Source organism: Panthera leo, chromosome A1 (genome assembly GCF_018350215.1).
Source record: "Panthera leo isolate Ple1 chromosome A1, P.leo_Ple1_pat1.1, whole genome shotgun sequence".
In the NCBI taxonomy this organism is placed as follows: domain Eukaryota; kingdom Metazoa; phylum Chordata; class Mammalia; order Carnivora; family Felidae; genus Panthera; species Panthera leo.
In genome coordinates, this window is record NC_056679.1 from 105,698,480 (window position 1) to 105,713,538 (window position 15,059).

A 15,059-nucleotide genomic window follows, 5' to 3' on the forward strand; every position below is an offset into this window, starting at 1 on the left:
AGGAATACAATGTAGGGGTGAGCGTTCATCAGTAGCCCTGTTGGAGGGGTCTAAAATATGTTTGCTTTTAAAACTCCTCAACACTCAGTGTAGAAGATAAGTATTTTCAGTCTTGATTTTTCACAGACTGTCTCATCATACTATGCTCTGTTTATAAATGTGCTCTATTTACATTTTCATTATTAATATAAAGACAATTAACTTATATTTTGTGTTTTTTAAACATAATCTAGATGAGGAAGAGGATGGCAAGACTCCAACTCAACCACTGTTGAAAAAAGGCAGGCATTTTTCATCATTTTGTTTTAATCCCCTTTTTCATACTGTTAACTCTTTAATTCCAACTTTGCTATTTTCTTTTTTTACCTTAGTTTTTATTTCCATGGCAAGGTGATGCTACACTTATTTATTGAATGCAGATTAGAAACATTATCTTTAGTCCAACTAAAAAGTATAAGTCATCCCAGGGAAAGGGAGTGTATCAAAGGCAAATTATTTTAAATCATCATAGCATTTCTGAAATACTCAAACCTTGACTGTCAATACCAGTTTCTTATTTTAAACTGCATGGTTTAGGTGCTAAACAGAGACACTGAAATGGGTCTCTTTGCCAGTGTCACTTGCATTCTTTACCATCAGGTGTACCAAGCCAAGCCCTTAATTTTGATACTAATATATTTTTCATTTCAAAAATTACAATATTTCTCACAGCCCTGCTGCGTTTGGGAGATACACAGTCATGTCCCCGGGCATGACTTTTATGAGAAGGAGATAGAGGTGAGAGTTACGGAGCAGTGTGGTTTGGCAGCCATATTATGTCATCATGCACAATCATTCGTCATGTTTGCGTGTATCATGGCAGCATGAGAAGTGAATGACAGACATCCTGCAGAAACGATCAGATTTCCTCCTGTGGATTCCTGCTTTTAAAAATTTGCTGTAGGAGTCTCATAATAGTCATTTGCTTGCTCATAGAGTCAGTGCTGAGTTTTTTGGTTTTTTTTTTTTTTTTTTTAAGTTTTTAATTCCTGAGAACGTGGGAACTTCCTTGGTATATTGCTCTTTAGATCTGCAGCACGTGGTGCCCTCCAAGGAGTTCTACCATCTTTCTGTGCCTCAGAGAAAGATGTGTGATTATATGGCTTTAGCTTTTTGCATCACAAACCAAGGGGTCAAGTTAGGTAAAGATGAGGGTGTTTGCTTAGACTCAGAGGTTTCACTGTGATAATTGTTAGATTGTATTCATTCGTCTTCCACTTCCCTCTGTCTTTTATATTAATGATGGCATTTTAAGTAAAATAATTTTTTGATCTTATATTAATGATGACATTTTATGTAAAATAATTTTTTGATCTTTAAATTACTGAGGAAAAAGATTATAAAAGTGATATGTTCATGGAATAGGCATAAGCCTCATTTGTCCAGTTAGCGTAAAACAACTTCTCAAAAATTAAAATCTAGCAGTCAATTATAATATTCTTGATTGGTATTGGTATCATTGCTTCTCTTTCATTAAGAATGCTTCAAAATATTAGAAATTAGGCAAGATAATTTGGATGAGTTAAGCTGTTGTAAAGATGTATTTATCTGTGAACGTCTTTCGAAAGTACATTTAAATTATAAACCACTGAAAGCTTATGATGGATGCCATATACAACTGTCTGCATTATAAACATTTAAATATACAAGAGTTAGGGAATTATAGGAATTCAGCAAAAGAGACTTGAGTATTTATCTCCCTTACATGTTCTTTTTCTGCTTCATCCTTTAGAATCCAAAGGCCCTGCTGTGCCCTTAAATGTAGCTGACCAAAAGCTTCTTGAAGCTAGTACACAGTTTCAGAAAAAACAAGGAAAGAACACTATTGATGTCTGGTGGCTTTTTGATGATGGAGGTAAGGTTGTTACCATGCTTTTTAGCAGTTTTACATGTAGTGAAGTTGTGGGACTATGGGAATAGTACTAAGAAATGACGTGTCCTCTTCATCCCTAGACCCCTTTCCAGTTTTGTCAACATTCCCCAAAGCACCAGGATTAGTTTCAGAATCAGGTGTTGCACTTAACTGTTACCTCTTCAGTGTCCTTCACTTTGCAAGTTGCCTACTTCTTGAGCTCATGACCTTAAGATTTTTTGGTTTTTGTTGTTTTTTTTTTTTCAATCGACCAGTCTGAGAATGTCACTAGATTTGAAGTACCATTTAATCTTTTGTCATAATTAGTATACATTATGTAGGTTTATGGTAGAAATATTACAGAAGTGACACTATGCTCTTCTGTCTATATCTCAAGTGGGACATGATGTTTGTTTTGGCTCATGACTGGTGAAGTTAGCTTTGACCATTGAGTAAGGTGGTTTTCACTAGATTTTTAGAATGAAAAGTTACTGTTTCCCCTTTTTAATTACACATATTAGTGGATGGGGATTTGCTTTTGGATTAGGTAAATATACCATCATTACTACAACTTTTACCACCATCTTCAGCATCCTTTGATACTTTGGCCTGCTCTTATCATTGGTGTGGTGTGTTTGTGGTTGCCAAATGATGATTTTCGAATCCTGTTATTTCTTCCTCTTAGTTGGCTTCTTACTGTAAGGAAGAGCTTTCTCTTTTTTTCTATCTTTGTGAACTCATAGACTGTATTCAGTGTGAGATGATTTGTCATTCTCATTATTTGTTTTGATGTTCAGATCGTTTCCATATTTGGCCAGCAAGATCCTCTGTAGTCTGACTTGTGTGTCCATTTGTCATTTCCCAATCATAAGATGTTCCAGACTTACTTTTGTACTTTGCCTGTACCAGCCATTGAGTCACCTTTTACCCGAGGAACGCTGACTGCTCTTAGTGGAGAATGCTATATAGAAACAAAGATACGCTCATTGCCACTGCAGTGTCACTGCTCCCAGGCCCTCTCAGTAGACGGGTCTCAGAAACTTACCATAGATATGTTAGTACATGTAAGTATAGATTGAACACCCATTCCAGTTTAAACACTGCAGGGTTTTATCCAGCTTCTTCCTTCTTGGAGTTCTCATTTGAGAGAGAAACCTGGCTCCCACTAGGTTCAGTGAAGACTCTCAGTTCCTGAGTCCTCCTGTATGTGACTAACCTCCCGGTTCCATTGGGCTTCCCTCCTTGTTCAGGCCTACCTCATGGCTTTCTGTCAGAATTATTAAGGAAGAACAGATAGAAAAATATTGTTTAATGCAGAGTTGTAGCAGACATTCTTTTAGAGATTAAATTGAATTAAAAGGTCTTAATTGAGAAATTAGCATTTCGTGAATGATTTTTTATATTTTTATGATTTAGGTTTGACCTTATTGATACCTTACCTTCTGACTACCAAGAAAAAGTGGAAAGACTGTAAGATCAGAGTGTTCATTGGTGGGAAAATAAACCGAATAGACCATGACCGGAGAGCGTAAGTGTATTTAAATAGAAGAGCATTAATCTAGCCATACTTCACTATTACAGTATATTTGATAGTATAAAAAAGACACAGTCCAGAAAATGTCAGTCAGGCTGTCCTATACTGAAGCTGAAAATCTTGTTAAACAACTAAAACCTCATTCTCTTTAATTTAATCTTTATGTTTAAGTTGTAGATAGTTCATTTTACTGATTCCTAATATTTTTTCATATATTGACATTTTAGAAAGTCTTTGTTAAAAATTTGCAGCATTTAAATGTTAGGCATGTAAAAAAAATCAGTGGATGTGCCTCCAAATCACATATTCCTGTGTGAGATACATTCTGTAGACTTGAAGACAACAGAAATGAAGGATGCCGCGGTCATCCCTTGTCTTACTCCCGCTGTACTGTCCCCATTCTATTTCTGGTTGGAGTGATTTGCTACATACCCCACACCTCGTCCCTGACCTTTTCAGCATACACTATACACTCTTCTCTTGAGTTCACGTTTGAAAAGTAGAGCTCTGATGACAAGATGCCTCTGCCCAAATACTTGGAATTTCCTCTCTGTTACATTCCATAGAAAGCCTGTGCTAAAATATGACAAAGCCCAAACCCTCTGTCCTGTTCTCCACACTGTGTCTTACCCCTCACTGTGGTGCGCACTGGTGCACCTGCCCTGAACACACATGCTGTCCCAGGCTTGTACCCCTCTCTGCTCTCATCTCTACTGTAAACAGCTCCTCTCATGAAACACTCCAGACTTTCAAGTCCAGCATTGCCGTCACTTTCTTCGTGACACTTGCCCTAATGTGTTTTATTTTTATACCATTGTCTCCCCATTAGTTGTTACCCTTCCTTCCTCAGTAACGGTATATTTGGTATCACTCGCTGCATTCTAGGTACTGTATTAATTTATTTTTGTATCTTAGATTTGAGTTTCGTGGGCCCAGTGACACATAGCAGGCACTTAATAGATCTACACTGGAATTCAACTAAATGTCGAGTCATCTCACATAGTGAATTATGCAAGAAATACTAGAAATAATTCAAAAGTTAAACCTGGAGCAAGTCTGTTTTCTAATGTCTTAATTTAGAAAACTCTGTTTTCTTAAAAATAGAATCCCCTTGTGCTGACAGCTTTTCCTTTGTGTTTTTTTCCACTTTTTTGTTGGTGCCACCAAGGTTTCCTTGCCATCTATGCCTCTGAAAAGGTATATCTTTACTGAAAAGTCAGAGGCTTGTTGGAGCTTCTTTTTCATGTCTGTCCCAGTCCCCCTCCCCCTCAAAAATGCTGTGAACTTGATCTGCCATTAGTTACAGCTTTTGATGGCCCCCAAAAGTCCTGTTTGGGTCTTGAGATAGGCATTCTTCATGGATGGAAGAAGAATCGAAAAATAATTAAACTTAACAACTGTTTACTAGTTTTTGCGGAAATCCGTATAGTCACCAATATAATCTGTCTAAAAGTTTTAACTGAAGTATAGTTGACATATATTATTGTTGGTTTCAGGCGGGCAACATAGTGATTCCATATCTCTTTATGTCGTGCTCACCCCAGGATTGCTACCATCTGTCCCTGTACAGCGCTATGAAAATACCATTGACTATATTCCCCAGGCTGTACCTTTCTTCTTCGTGACTTGTTCATTCTGTAACTGAAAGCCTGTATCTCTGACTCCTTGTGACAAAAATTAAATTTAAAAACTAGTTGCCTTCCAAATTTCATTATTACTGTCTTTCCATTCATGATTAGATCCTAAGGAGCGATTCAGAGAAAGTGAAAGAATATAACCAGAGTCTCTACTCAGGGAATTTTGAGTTCTACTCAGTTGAATGTACGGTGTGAACTAACACAGATGAACTTTATTCAGCACCTGATACAGTTTTCCTATAAATGATGCTTTTCAGATACAGTGATTCAGCCTGAAATGGAATAAAAATACATAGATGCAGCTTTTATGTATCTCAATGCTTTTCATTTTTGTTTTAGGATGGCTACTTTGCTTAGTAAGTTCCGGATAGACTTCTCTGATATCATGGTCTTAGGAGATATTAATACTAAACCAAAGAAAGAAAAGTAAGTTGTTGGATAAATTACTCTGTATAGATAACTGATTCTTTTATGGATGACCTACTCACATATTCCAGTAACAGATCATTCAACTTAAACTAATTACCTGGAGGTTTTACCTGCTGTTAGCATGTGAAGTCAACTTTTTTAAATCTGGTACTGACAGTTGGCATGCCTGTAGCTGTTACTAAAGTAAGTGTAAGGGCTTTCAGTTTTCAGAGAATTCAGTTAGTGCTTTACAAGTAATTTCTGAAAATCCTAATGCCACAGAAATTCCACATGGTTCTTTGAATTTCCACTGTTCATGCCTATATTCATTACCACCACTCACTCAATTCCTACTCCACATTATATATTACTTTTCACTGTTTTGCCTTATTAGTAAAATAGGAGAATCAAAAATTAGCCTATAATAGTTGCAATCAGAATTCTCAAGGGTCAAGGGAAAGTATACTCATGGAATAATCTACCTGAAAATGGTACGTAGAGATTGTTATAATAATATGTATATTTATGTTACCAGGCATAATTTTAATTATTCTCAAGTAAATTGTTGAATAAATGATGAAGCTGGTTTAAAGAATTTATCTTAAATAGAAAATAATAAGGTATACTTTGTAAGCTTATAATCAGGGAAGGATTTGTTTCCTTTTATAAAACAATATATGCCAGGAACTTTGTATGAAACTTGATACTGAAAAATATTTTTCACATTCGTAGGGGATTAGAGTGTTTATGTTCTTTTACTGTCTCTTATCCTATTAAATTACCTTTGTATCTAGAGATTAATTGTGCATCTTCTTAAATGTTAAGTATCTGTGTGTTCCTACCTTCAGAATATTCTAGTACCTTTTCTCCTACTACTGCTCCTTTCATTCAGTGGTACTTGAACTAGGAAAGGTTTTGAATATTTTGAGTAAAGGAACAACACAATTTGACGTATTGCTCAAAAGGATCATCTTAGCTAAGGTGATGGAAATGTATGTAGGTTGACAGGGGAGTGGGCATAGGAGCAGGGAGTAGATACAGAGAGATCGTTGTTAGCAGTTCAAATTACAATTCTGTTATTGTGAATATGGTTCTAAATCTCTAATCAATTTGAGAAACTAGAGATGGCTGTTTTCTGAATAAGTTGCCAAAGAGATGGTTATAATTAGGGTGTGGAAGTGAGCAGGAGAGATGGAAAACACTGACTTCTCAAATTCTGATTTAGCATTTACGATCTTAGTGTTAAGTAATTCAGATTGTGATTGTCAGTTTTTTTTAAGTATTGTAGCATTTGATGAAATGATTGAGCCGTATAGACTTCATGAAGATGACAAAGAACAAGATATTGCAGATAAAATGAAAGAAGATGAGCCATGGCGAATAACAGATAATGAGCTTGAACTTTATAAGACCAAGGTATTATTTCTCTTCTGCTTTCTTTTCATTAATCTTCCATTGATTTTTTTTAAAAAATATGTTAAGATAGAAGTATCAAGAACTATAATTTGTTATGGGAGGAACCGGTCTTGTAAATTCAGTCTCCTCTAAGTTGGATCTGTATGTGAACAGTGTGTGTAAATCATTAGGTCTTTTTTAAACTAGGGAACAGATACTTTTATTACACCAAAATTATTTTGGTTTCTTTTTGCTTACTTCTATATAGTTCTCTGAACCACACTAGATTCCACTTTTCCAATGGTCTAGGAATGACTTTGTCTTATTTCCTTTCAGACCTATCGGCAGATAAGGTTAAATGAATTATTAAAGGAACATTCAAGTACAGCTAATATCATTGTCATGTAAGTAATGTCTATACTAAGATTTTCTTCGGTATTCATTTTATGATAATGCGATTAGGATTAATTGCCATAACAAGTACATACGTATATATTTCCCAGTAATGATAATAGTGGTTATAAGTAGGAAAAACAAACTTTTGTTAATACACTTCAAGCATACGGAAAAATCACTTAAGGTAGGAGGAAAGAAAAGCAAAAATCTTAAGCTTATATGAATCTAAGTAATTCTTTACCACAATAGTTTATTATGGAATTTTTCCTTTCTTCTTTTTCCCACCTTTTAAAAACTCCTTGGCTTTGAGGACACTCCATCATATGTGGGGTACGAGGACCTCAAGTTAAACTTTGGACCCTGAGGTGGTGGAGGGCACCTGGCTGGCTGAGTCTGTAGAGCGTGCCTTTCTTGATCTGGGGTTGTGAATTTGAGTGTGACATTGAGGGGTGGATTGTACTGACTTAAAATAATTTTTTTCTTTTTTTTTTTGAGAAAGAGAAGGCACAAGTAAGCAAGGGGCAGAGAGAGAAGCCCAGCTCACCTGAAACGGCACTCAAGCTCATCTGATGCCAGACTTAACTCACGAACTGTGAGATCATGACCTGAGCCGAAGTCAGATGTTTAATGAATGACTGAGCCACCCAAGCACCCCTCCAAATCAGTTTTTTACTATTAAACTTGCCTTAGATTTTTAAAAAATCTTAAAAAAAAATTGTAGACTCCAGGCAGCAGCCTCATAGAAATAACACCATAAAGTTACCTTGGGGGTTTAATGTAAAAAGTGGTTCCTGTCTGAATCTGCTCCCCCAGTTTTCCACACACAAACTTTACATACAGACACTCTGTCCTTGCATTGAATATAGATGTTAATGCTCTCTAGCTTTTTTTTTTTTCCTCACTAAATCAGATTCGGTAGGTATTACTTGAACCTGAATTTTCTGTCATGGAGCCTGGGTCCTTCAATAGGTTAAACAAAAAAAAAAAAAACTCAGTCCTCCAAAAACATCCCAAATGATAAAATAAAATAATACTAGAGAAATGTTGTTTTGATTAACAAAAAAACAATACACCAGAAGATTTCAAGTTTTGCTGCTAATGATCAGATACTGTAATGGAATATGCTAAAACAGAAGTCTAGAGAGAAACAGTTGATAGGGCAACTGGTGACTGCTACCACTATCTACAAATAGGAATGAAAGACCAGACATTTGAGTGGCTCAGTCCATTGAGTGTCTGACTTCAGCTCAGGTCATGATCTCATGGTTCGTGGGTTCGGGCCCTGTGTTGGGCTCACTGCTGTCAGTCAGGATCCTGCTTCAACTCCTCTGTCCCCTTCTCTCACTGTCCCTCCCCTACTTGCACTTTCTCTCTCAAAAATAAACACTAAGAAAATTAATGAAAGCCCAGAGAAATAAGAGAAGTTGAAAATTAATACATAGAATTAATTATGTTTCAGTTTTGTTTATCCATGTGTAGTTTCTGCTTTCAAAATTCAGATAGAAACAGCCCTTTCTCCTAAAAGAATTCTGTCCTTAATGAAGAAGGGAAAATGTGAGGTTTAGCGTTAGATATGAAATGTGCTACAGTTGATAGAAATACTTATTTCTATTCTTAGGGATAAATTTTAAAAATCTTTTGTTCAGACATGTGAAAGGGAGAATAGTGATCTATGAGTATAGTCATTGTTACGCTATGTTCAGAATTTGCCACGCTCAAAAACAATGTGTAACTAACCAAAGTAATTTTTAGTTAATATTAGTAGGGACTCCATATATAATTTTTATTACATTTTCTATTTTCAACTTAAATGCATTGCCTAATTTCCTTTCTCTTTTTGATACCAGGAGTCTCCCAGTTGCTAGGAAAGGTGCTGTGTCAAGTGCTCTCTATATGGCCTGGTTAGAAGCTCTATCAAAGGACCTACCGCCAATTCTCCTAGTCCGTGGGAATCATCAGAGTGTCCTTACCTTCTATTCTTAAGTGTTCCGACACAGTGGACAGCCCTCCAGATGGTACTTTAGTGCCCAGTGGAGTAACTGAAATCTTCAATGACACATTAACGTCACAATGGCAAACTGTGACTTTTCTTTCACTATTTCATTAATTTGAAAGCACACAGGGAAGTTGCTCCATTGATCCGTGTATGGAGACTTCAGTTTTAGTCAAGTCTGTATTTCAATCTGAATGAATGATGATGATTCCTTGTTGCTGGACTGAAGCTCATGAGAGTAAAGTTTTCCTTTGCTACTTGAATAGCAATAAAAGTGTGTTATTTTTTGATTGATGAGAGGAGTACAAAAAGCCTTTAGCCTTGAGGTGCCTTCTGAAATTAACCAAATTTCATCCATATATCCTCTTTTATAAATTTACAGAATGTCAAATTTTGCCGTCAGCTATTATTTTTATTTCTAGTCTCTTCCACCGTGAAATGAAATGGACACTGCTTTTCTTCTTCCATTGACCAATTAGTGTTGAGTACTGTATGTTTTCTATTACTTTTGTAAAGGTATCTGTTAGATACTAAAGATGAGAATTAGGGCAAATTAATGAAAAATGCAAAAAAAAAAAAAAAATGATAACCCAAAAGTGACCCCAAAGGTTAGGTTTCTGTGGGTTTATATAAAATGTAGATCTAGGAAAAAAAAGACCCAATAAACCTTTCTTTGTTTTGTTTTTTTTTAATCTCTAATTGGCTATTTGTATTTTTATTTGAAATCTTAGGGACAGTTGAAGATTTATCCAGTACTTCTATATACCATACTGAAAAATCTCCTGTTGTCATTCTTCAGACCAAAGTCCTCAAAATCATTTGTATCTATTAGAAGGGAGATCTGTCCTAATTTATAGTTTTCCTCAAATCTTGAGGGACTTTTAAGAAATGCTAAAAGATTTTTCTCGAGGAAAATTAGATAAAATAATGTCATCAAATAGACTATTTCAGTAAACAATATGTGGAATCCCACTGTACCGTCGTTTATAAATCATTAAAATATTTAATGTTTCATCAAATGGTTAAATGGACCACTGGTTTCTTAATGAAATGTTTTTAGGCTTAATTCATTCAATTGTCAAGTATACTTAGTCTTAATTAATATACTCAGGTTTGAACAGATTATTCTGAACATTTAAATTTAATCCATTCTTAATACTTTAAAACTTTTGTGTTAAGAAAAACTGCCAGTTTGTGCTTTTGGAATGTCTGTTTTGACATCATAGTCTACTAGTACAATTTTGACAGTGCATACGCACTGTTACTAAAAGCTTTATATACAATTATCAATGTGAAGTTTTTCATTTTTTATTCAAGGAAGGATTTCCTAAAAACATTTCAAGGGATAGATGTCTGCATATATGTATGTGTGTATGCATACGTATATGCATACACAGATGCATATGTGTATATAATGACGTTTATGTTGCTGGTGTTTTTGCATTTTAAAGTGATCCAAGATTCATTAGATTAAAATTTTTTTGTTTTGGTAAACATAAGTTCAAAATGAGATTGAAAGGTAACAGGTTTCCTGGAGAACAAAGGTGATCATTGGAAGGGCATGTAACTTCACACAGTTACTGTTCAGTTAGAAAATGGAGAACACGTCCGCTACAGTACTGTTCAGTGAGTTCATTGGCATAAGTCTCCGTGGTGAAGAATGTATGCAGGTTTTCATGAATCTTGATAGAAATCCATAAAATTACTATTGTTGTCAATAGTGCAGTCTTTCTGCTGCGTGAGCATAAACTAAATGAATAGACAAGTGGAGATCTGATGATAATTTTGAATTCAGAATGTTAAAATGAAGTAATTGTTTTTCCAAATTTTTTTCCCTACATTATAACTCACAGCATTGTTCCATTTTATTGCAGGTTTTGTAGTGTTTTGGGGAAAGACAGTAGAAATGTCATATTATTCAGTAAACAATATCGTGTTTGAACTTTTTAAATGGATAATAGGGCATGAATTGAGTGCTGCTATCTTGAAATGTGCACAGGTACACTTACTTTTTTTTTTTTTTTTTTCTGGAATTTTTCCCATTCAGGAAACCATCATTGTGATCTGTACTGCAGGAACCAAATGTCATGCGTCATACATATGTGTATAAAGTACATAAAATATATCTAAATATGCATAATGGGGGGAGGGTAATATTGTCTGTGAAATAATGTAAGAAGCTTTTCACTTAAAAAAAAATGCATTACTTTCACTTAACACTAGACACCAGGTCAAAATTTTCAAGGTTGTTGTAGTACTCTAATAAATTTCAACAATTCTTAGAGATGCTAGCTAGTGTTGAAGCTATTCTACTCTGTTTTATTTATGCTGAATTTGATTATTTTAATGCCATTTTTTTTTAATTCTAATCATTGGTGATAACTTGGAAATAAATATGCAATGGCATTGGACAGTTCATTATTTCTATAGGTAAATACCGGGTTTAGAGAGAATGGTGGTGTTAAGCTGATTATTAAGGGTTAATTAAATCAAATATTTATTTGTTACATTATTTCATTTGTACTTTAGGTTTCCTTTTACGTTCTTTTTATATGCTTTCTGACGTTACATATTTTTAAAGACTATGGAAATAATTTAAAGATTTGAGCTCTGGTGGATGTTGATCTACTAAGTTTGAAAATGTAATATTTTGATAATACTGTACTATAACTGTCACACACCTGCTTTTCTAACGTTTTAATGTGGAATATTGCAGTTGCTGCTTGTACAGAGGTTACTGCAATAAAGGAAGTGGATTCATTAAAACTACTTAATGTCTACTCTTCTATTTTATCTGTTTTGGAAATCTTTGTCAACTTTGTGATATACCCTCATTTATAGGACTGTTATTTCACAATATCAGAGTTTTTTGGTGGCTTTTACTGTAATATTCATGCCTTGGAAAAGTTGTTTGAAATTGTTTGCTATCCCTGGGCCTTTGTCCCTAAGCCTCATAGTCCCTGTCTTTTCTTCGGAAGACTTTTGGCTAAGCTGATTAGCGATTCTATAAAACATTTTCGCTTTCTTTTATTTGAACATTATAGTAAGCATGTCATATATGCAGGGCGGTTAAGTTATCTCTGTTTTACTCTTGAGAAAGCAACTTGGTGCAATGTAGGGAGTTTCCTGAGGTCATGTGGCAAATAAGTGAAGAATGTTGGCCGAGAGCCCAGATCTTTCATCTCCTGGGGTATCTCTATTACGCGTTCACTGCTGCCTGATCCATAACTAAGAGGTCTGGGATAGACTGGCTATTTCCAAACTGCTCGTCCATATCTGCCAGCAAATGTGTGTTCAGGTAATGCAATTAAAGTTAGAAATACAGAGTGGCTACAGGCTGGCTAATACATCTGAAGCCAAATAGAGGTGTCCACTGCATGATCTTTACTTCTTGCTTATTGTCCAGTAGTCTGCTATTCAGGGTCCTTATTTCTTTGGGGACTTAAAAGGGGGTTCAGAGGCAACTATGAACTATGAATGTGGCATTTCCCAGTATCATAGTATCCAAAGGTTTTCCAAGTTGGGATGCCATTCATCTTTGAGCCAGCAGGTATTTTTTGTTCATTCACTGGGAAGAAAATATAAATGCATGTGATACATTTCTGTCTTTATGGACCAATAGGATGGGTGTAGGTACAGAACCAATAGGTGATAGTTTAATGTTGAACTCTTGGAGGAAAGATGGCACAAGTCCTGGGACATGCTCATCAGGAAGTACTGTTTAGCTAGTTGAGAGAGTAGATACACATAATGTGTTGGTGGGTTAACCAACTGGACATACTTTGTTTGTAGACTCCTAAAATACCTAAAGATCTAAGTCTTGTTGCTCTCTATGGAATCCAGAAGCAGGGGTCAGGTCAGAGACCTCTTCAGATAGGCTATTAAATGGCAGTGTTAAGAACTTCAGCCCAGTTTTTCCTCTTGAATCTTCCAATGAATTTTGTGTTATGGCTAGAAAGCACTGTTTTAGGGGAAACGTGAAGGCCTCTGAATTTGTCACCTCCTGTTGTGCGGCCTTAGTGTTCACTATGCTCACAGATGAGGAACTCATTCCCCAAAACGGTAGTGTCTTGTCCACACATATCCTCTGTTGCACTCTTCTCGGATACGGAAACAAATTACCAAGATGTTCTGACCACAGCTGCAAAGGAAAATAAATTGTACGTTTTTGATCCACACAATAAGATCAGTGATCTGTGGATACTGAATACAAACATAGAGACCTGACTCAATACTTGCCAGAATTTGATTAGATAACTGCTGAACCTTTGGGGCAGGGGGGAGAGAAACATGCAGATTTTGTCCAGGCTAAAGAAGGGAAAGCACCTGACAGGGTCATTTTATGTCTTCTATCTCTAATAACAGGTAAAAAAGTCTTAAAATTATGCAGGCAGTGTTTTTGATAAACATACGGTACACAAAAAAGGCATCTAACAACTACTCCTGCGAGAGCCTATTTTACTTGCTCTTTTACAAATACATTTAGCCCCCATCAAGCCATTTTTGAAAGAGGTAGTCACAATTTAAAAAGGGAGCTGTAGTTCATCTGAATGACAAGCCACAGGTTATTTTTCTTTTAAGTCCACAACATTTTTGCTTAATTGTAGACAACTCTTGAGTTGTCTTAAGAACTTGAGTTCCTAAGAAACTTCACTAGTTAAGAAATTGCAGGGGCGCTTGAGTGGTTCAGTCAGTTAAGCAACCGACTCCTGATTTTGGCTCAGGTCGTGATCTCACCTTTGTGAGATCCAGCCCCATTGTCAGATAGTGCACTAAACTTGGAGCCTGCTTAAGATTCTCTCCCTCTCCCTCTGCCCCTCCCTTGCGCACTCTCAAAAAAAATTTTTTTTAGAAGATGATAGGGACAATTTGGGAAAGGGGGTGGGGGAGGGTAAAAAGGTAAGCTCCAAGAAAGATTCGAGGATTGTGAAAGATAGACCGCTTTATGGCTAAGTCTTTCACTCCTGTTTCCTTCCAGGAAACAGTAGATTGTGAAGAATGGAATTTTTTTTTTTGCCAAATTTTAAAATCTATTGATCATAATCAGCATCTATTAGCTACATGGTACCAACCCCCGAGATACACCCTACATCCTTCAGGTAGCCTGTCTATGACTTTCCCACCAGTAAAGATAATCCTTTGTTTACTGTCTATGCACCTGTGAGTTCAGCATTATTGACATAAATTTTCTAAGTGGGCTTTTTTCAGAAAATTGATAGTCAGGAAGCACAGGTGTATTATGTATTAAAACACTAGAACAGTGGTGTGCTTCAGAATCAGCTGCAGAGTTTGTTAAATCCTCCTTCACTCCTGCCAGATCTCTGCTCTGAGTGAAATTCCTCCCTTCACATATGCTGCTTCTCACCATAACCCTCCCTTTATGACTGCCTTTGTCCTTTACACATGCCCTATCGCATTTCTTTCAAAAGGTACACGTATTTCCATCTCCCCTAACTTCAACTATGAATTCAAATAATGACCTCCCTTTCAAATTCCTTACCTTTTTTCCTTTTATATTAATTAGATCTTCATCAGTGGCAGGAATAGAACCCAAAGAAGGCAACCAGAAAAAGGAAGTCCAGGAAGACACCTGAGTTGAGAGACTCCATGTAAGCAGAGACTCAGAACAATGTCCTTAGGGCTCTGTCTCTATCTTCCCTTCTCTCCGGTCTGCCTCTCTAGGTTTGACTTGATTCTTCAGGTAGATGGTCACCATGTAGGGCGTCCACTGACTTCTGGAAAAAAAAGAAAGAAAAAAAAAAAAACAATCCATGTAGTTTGGCAACAACTGAAGTAGAAAGATGA

The 15,059-nt window shown here is 36.1% G+C and overlaps 1 protein-coding gene across 2 annotated transcripts in view; it reads left to right on the forward strand.

Moving 5' to 3' along the window:
- SLC12A2 (solute carrier family 12 member 2) overlaps positions 1-12,023 on the forward strand; it is a 109,998-nt gene extending 97,975 nt beyond the window's left edge. The window contains exons 21-27 of one of the 2 annotated variants that reach the window (XM_042934240.1): positions 234-281; positions 1,772-1,894; positions 3,308-3,419; positions 5,402-5,488; positions 6,751-6,886; positions 7,202-7,269; positions 9,109-12,023. In XM_042934240.1, the coding sequence (XP_042790174.1) occupies positions 234-281; positions 1,772-1,894; positions 3,308-3,419; positions 5,402-5,488; positions 6,751-6,886; positions 7,202-7,269; positions 9,109-9,244 (710 nt within the window). In that variant the 3' untranslated portion in view covers positions 9,245-12,023. The remainder of the gene's footprint in view (positions 1-233; positions 282-1,771; positions 1,895-3,307; positions 3,420-5,401; positions 5,489-6,750; positions 6,887-7,201; positions 7,270-9,108) is intronic. The other variant, XM_042934249.1, reaches the window with a different exon arrangement.
- The last annotated feature ends 3,036 nt before the right edge of the window (positions 12,024-15,059 follow it).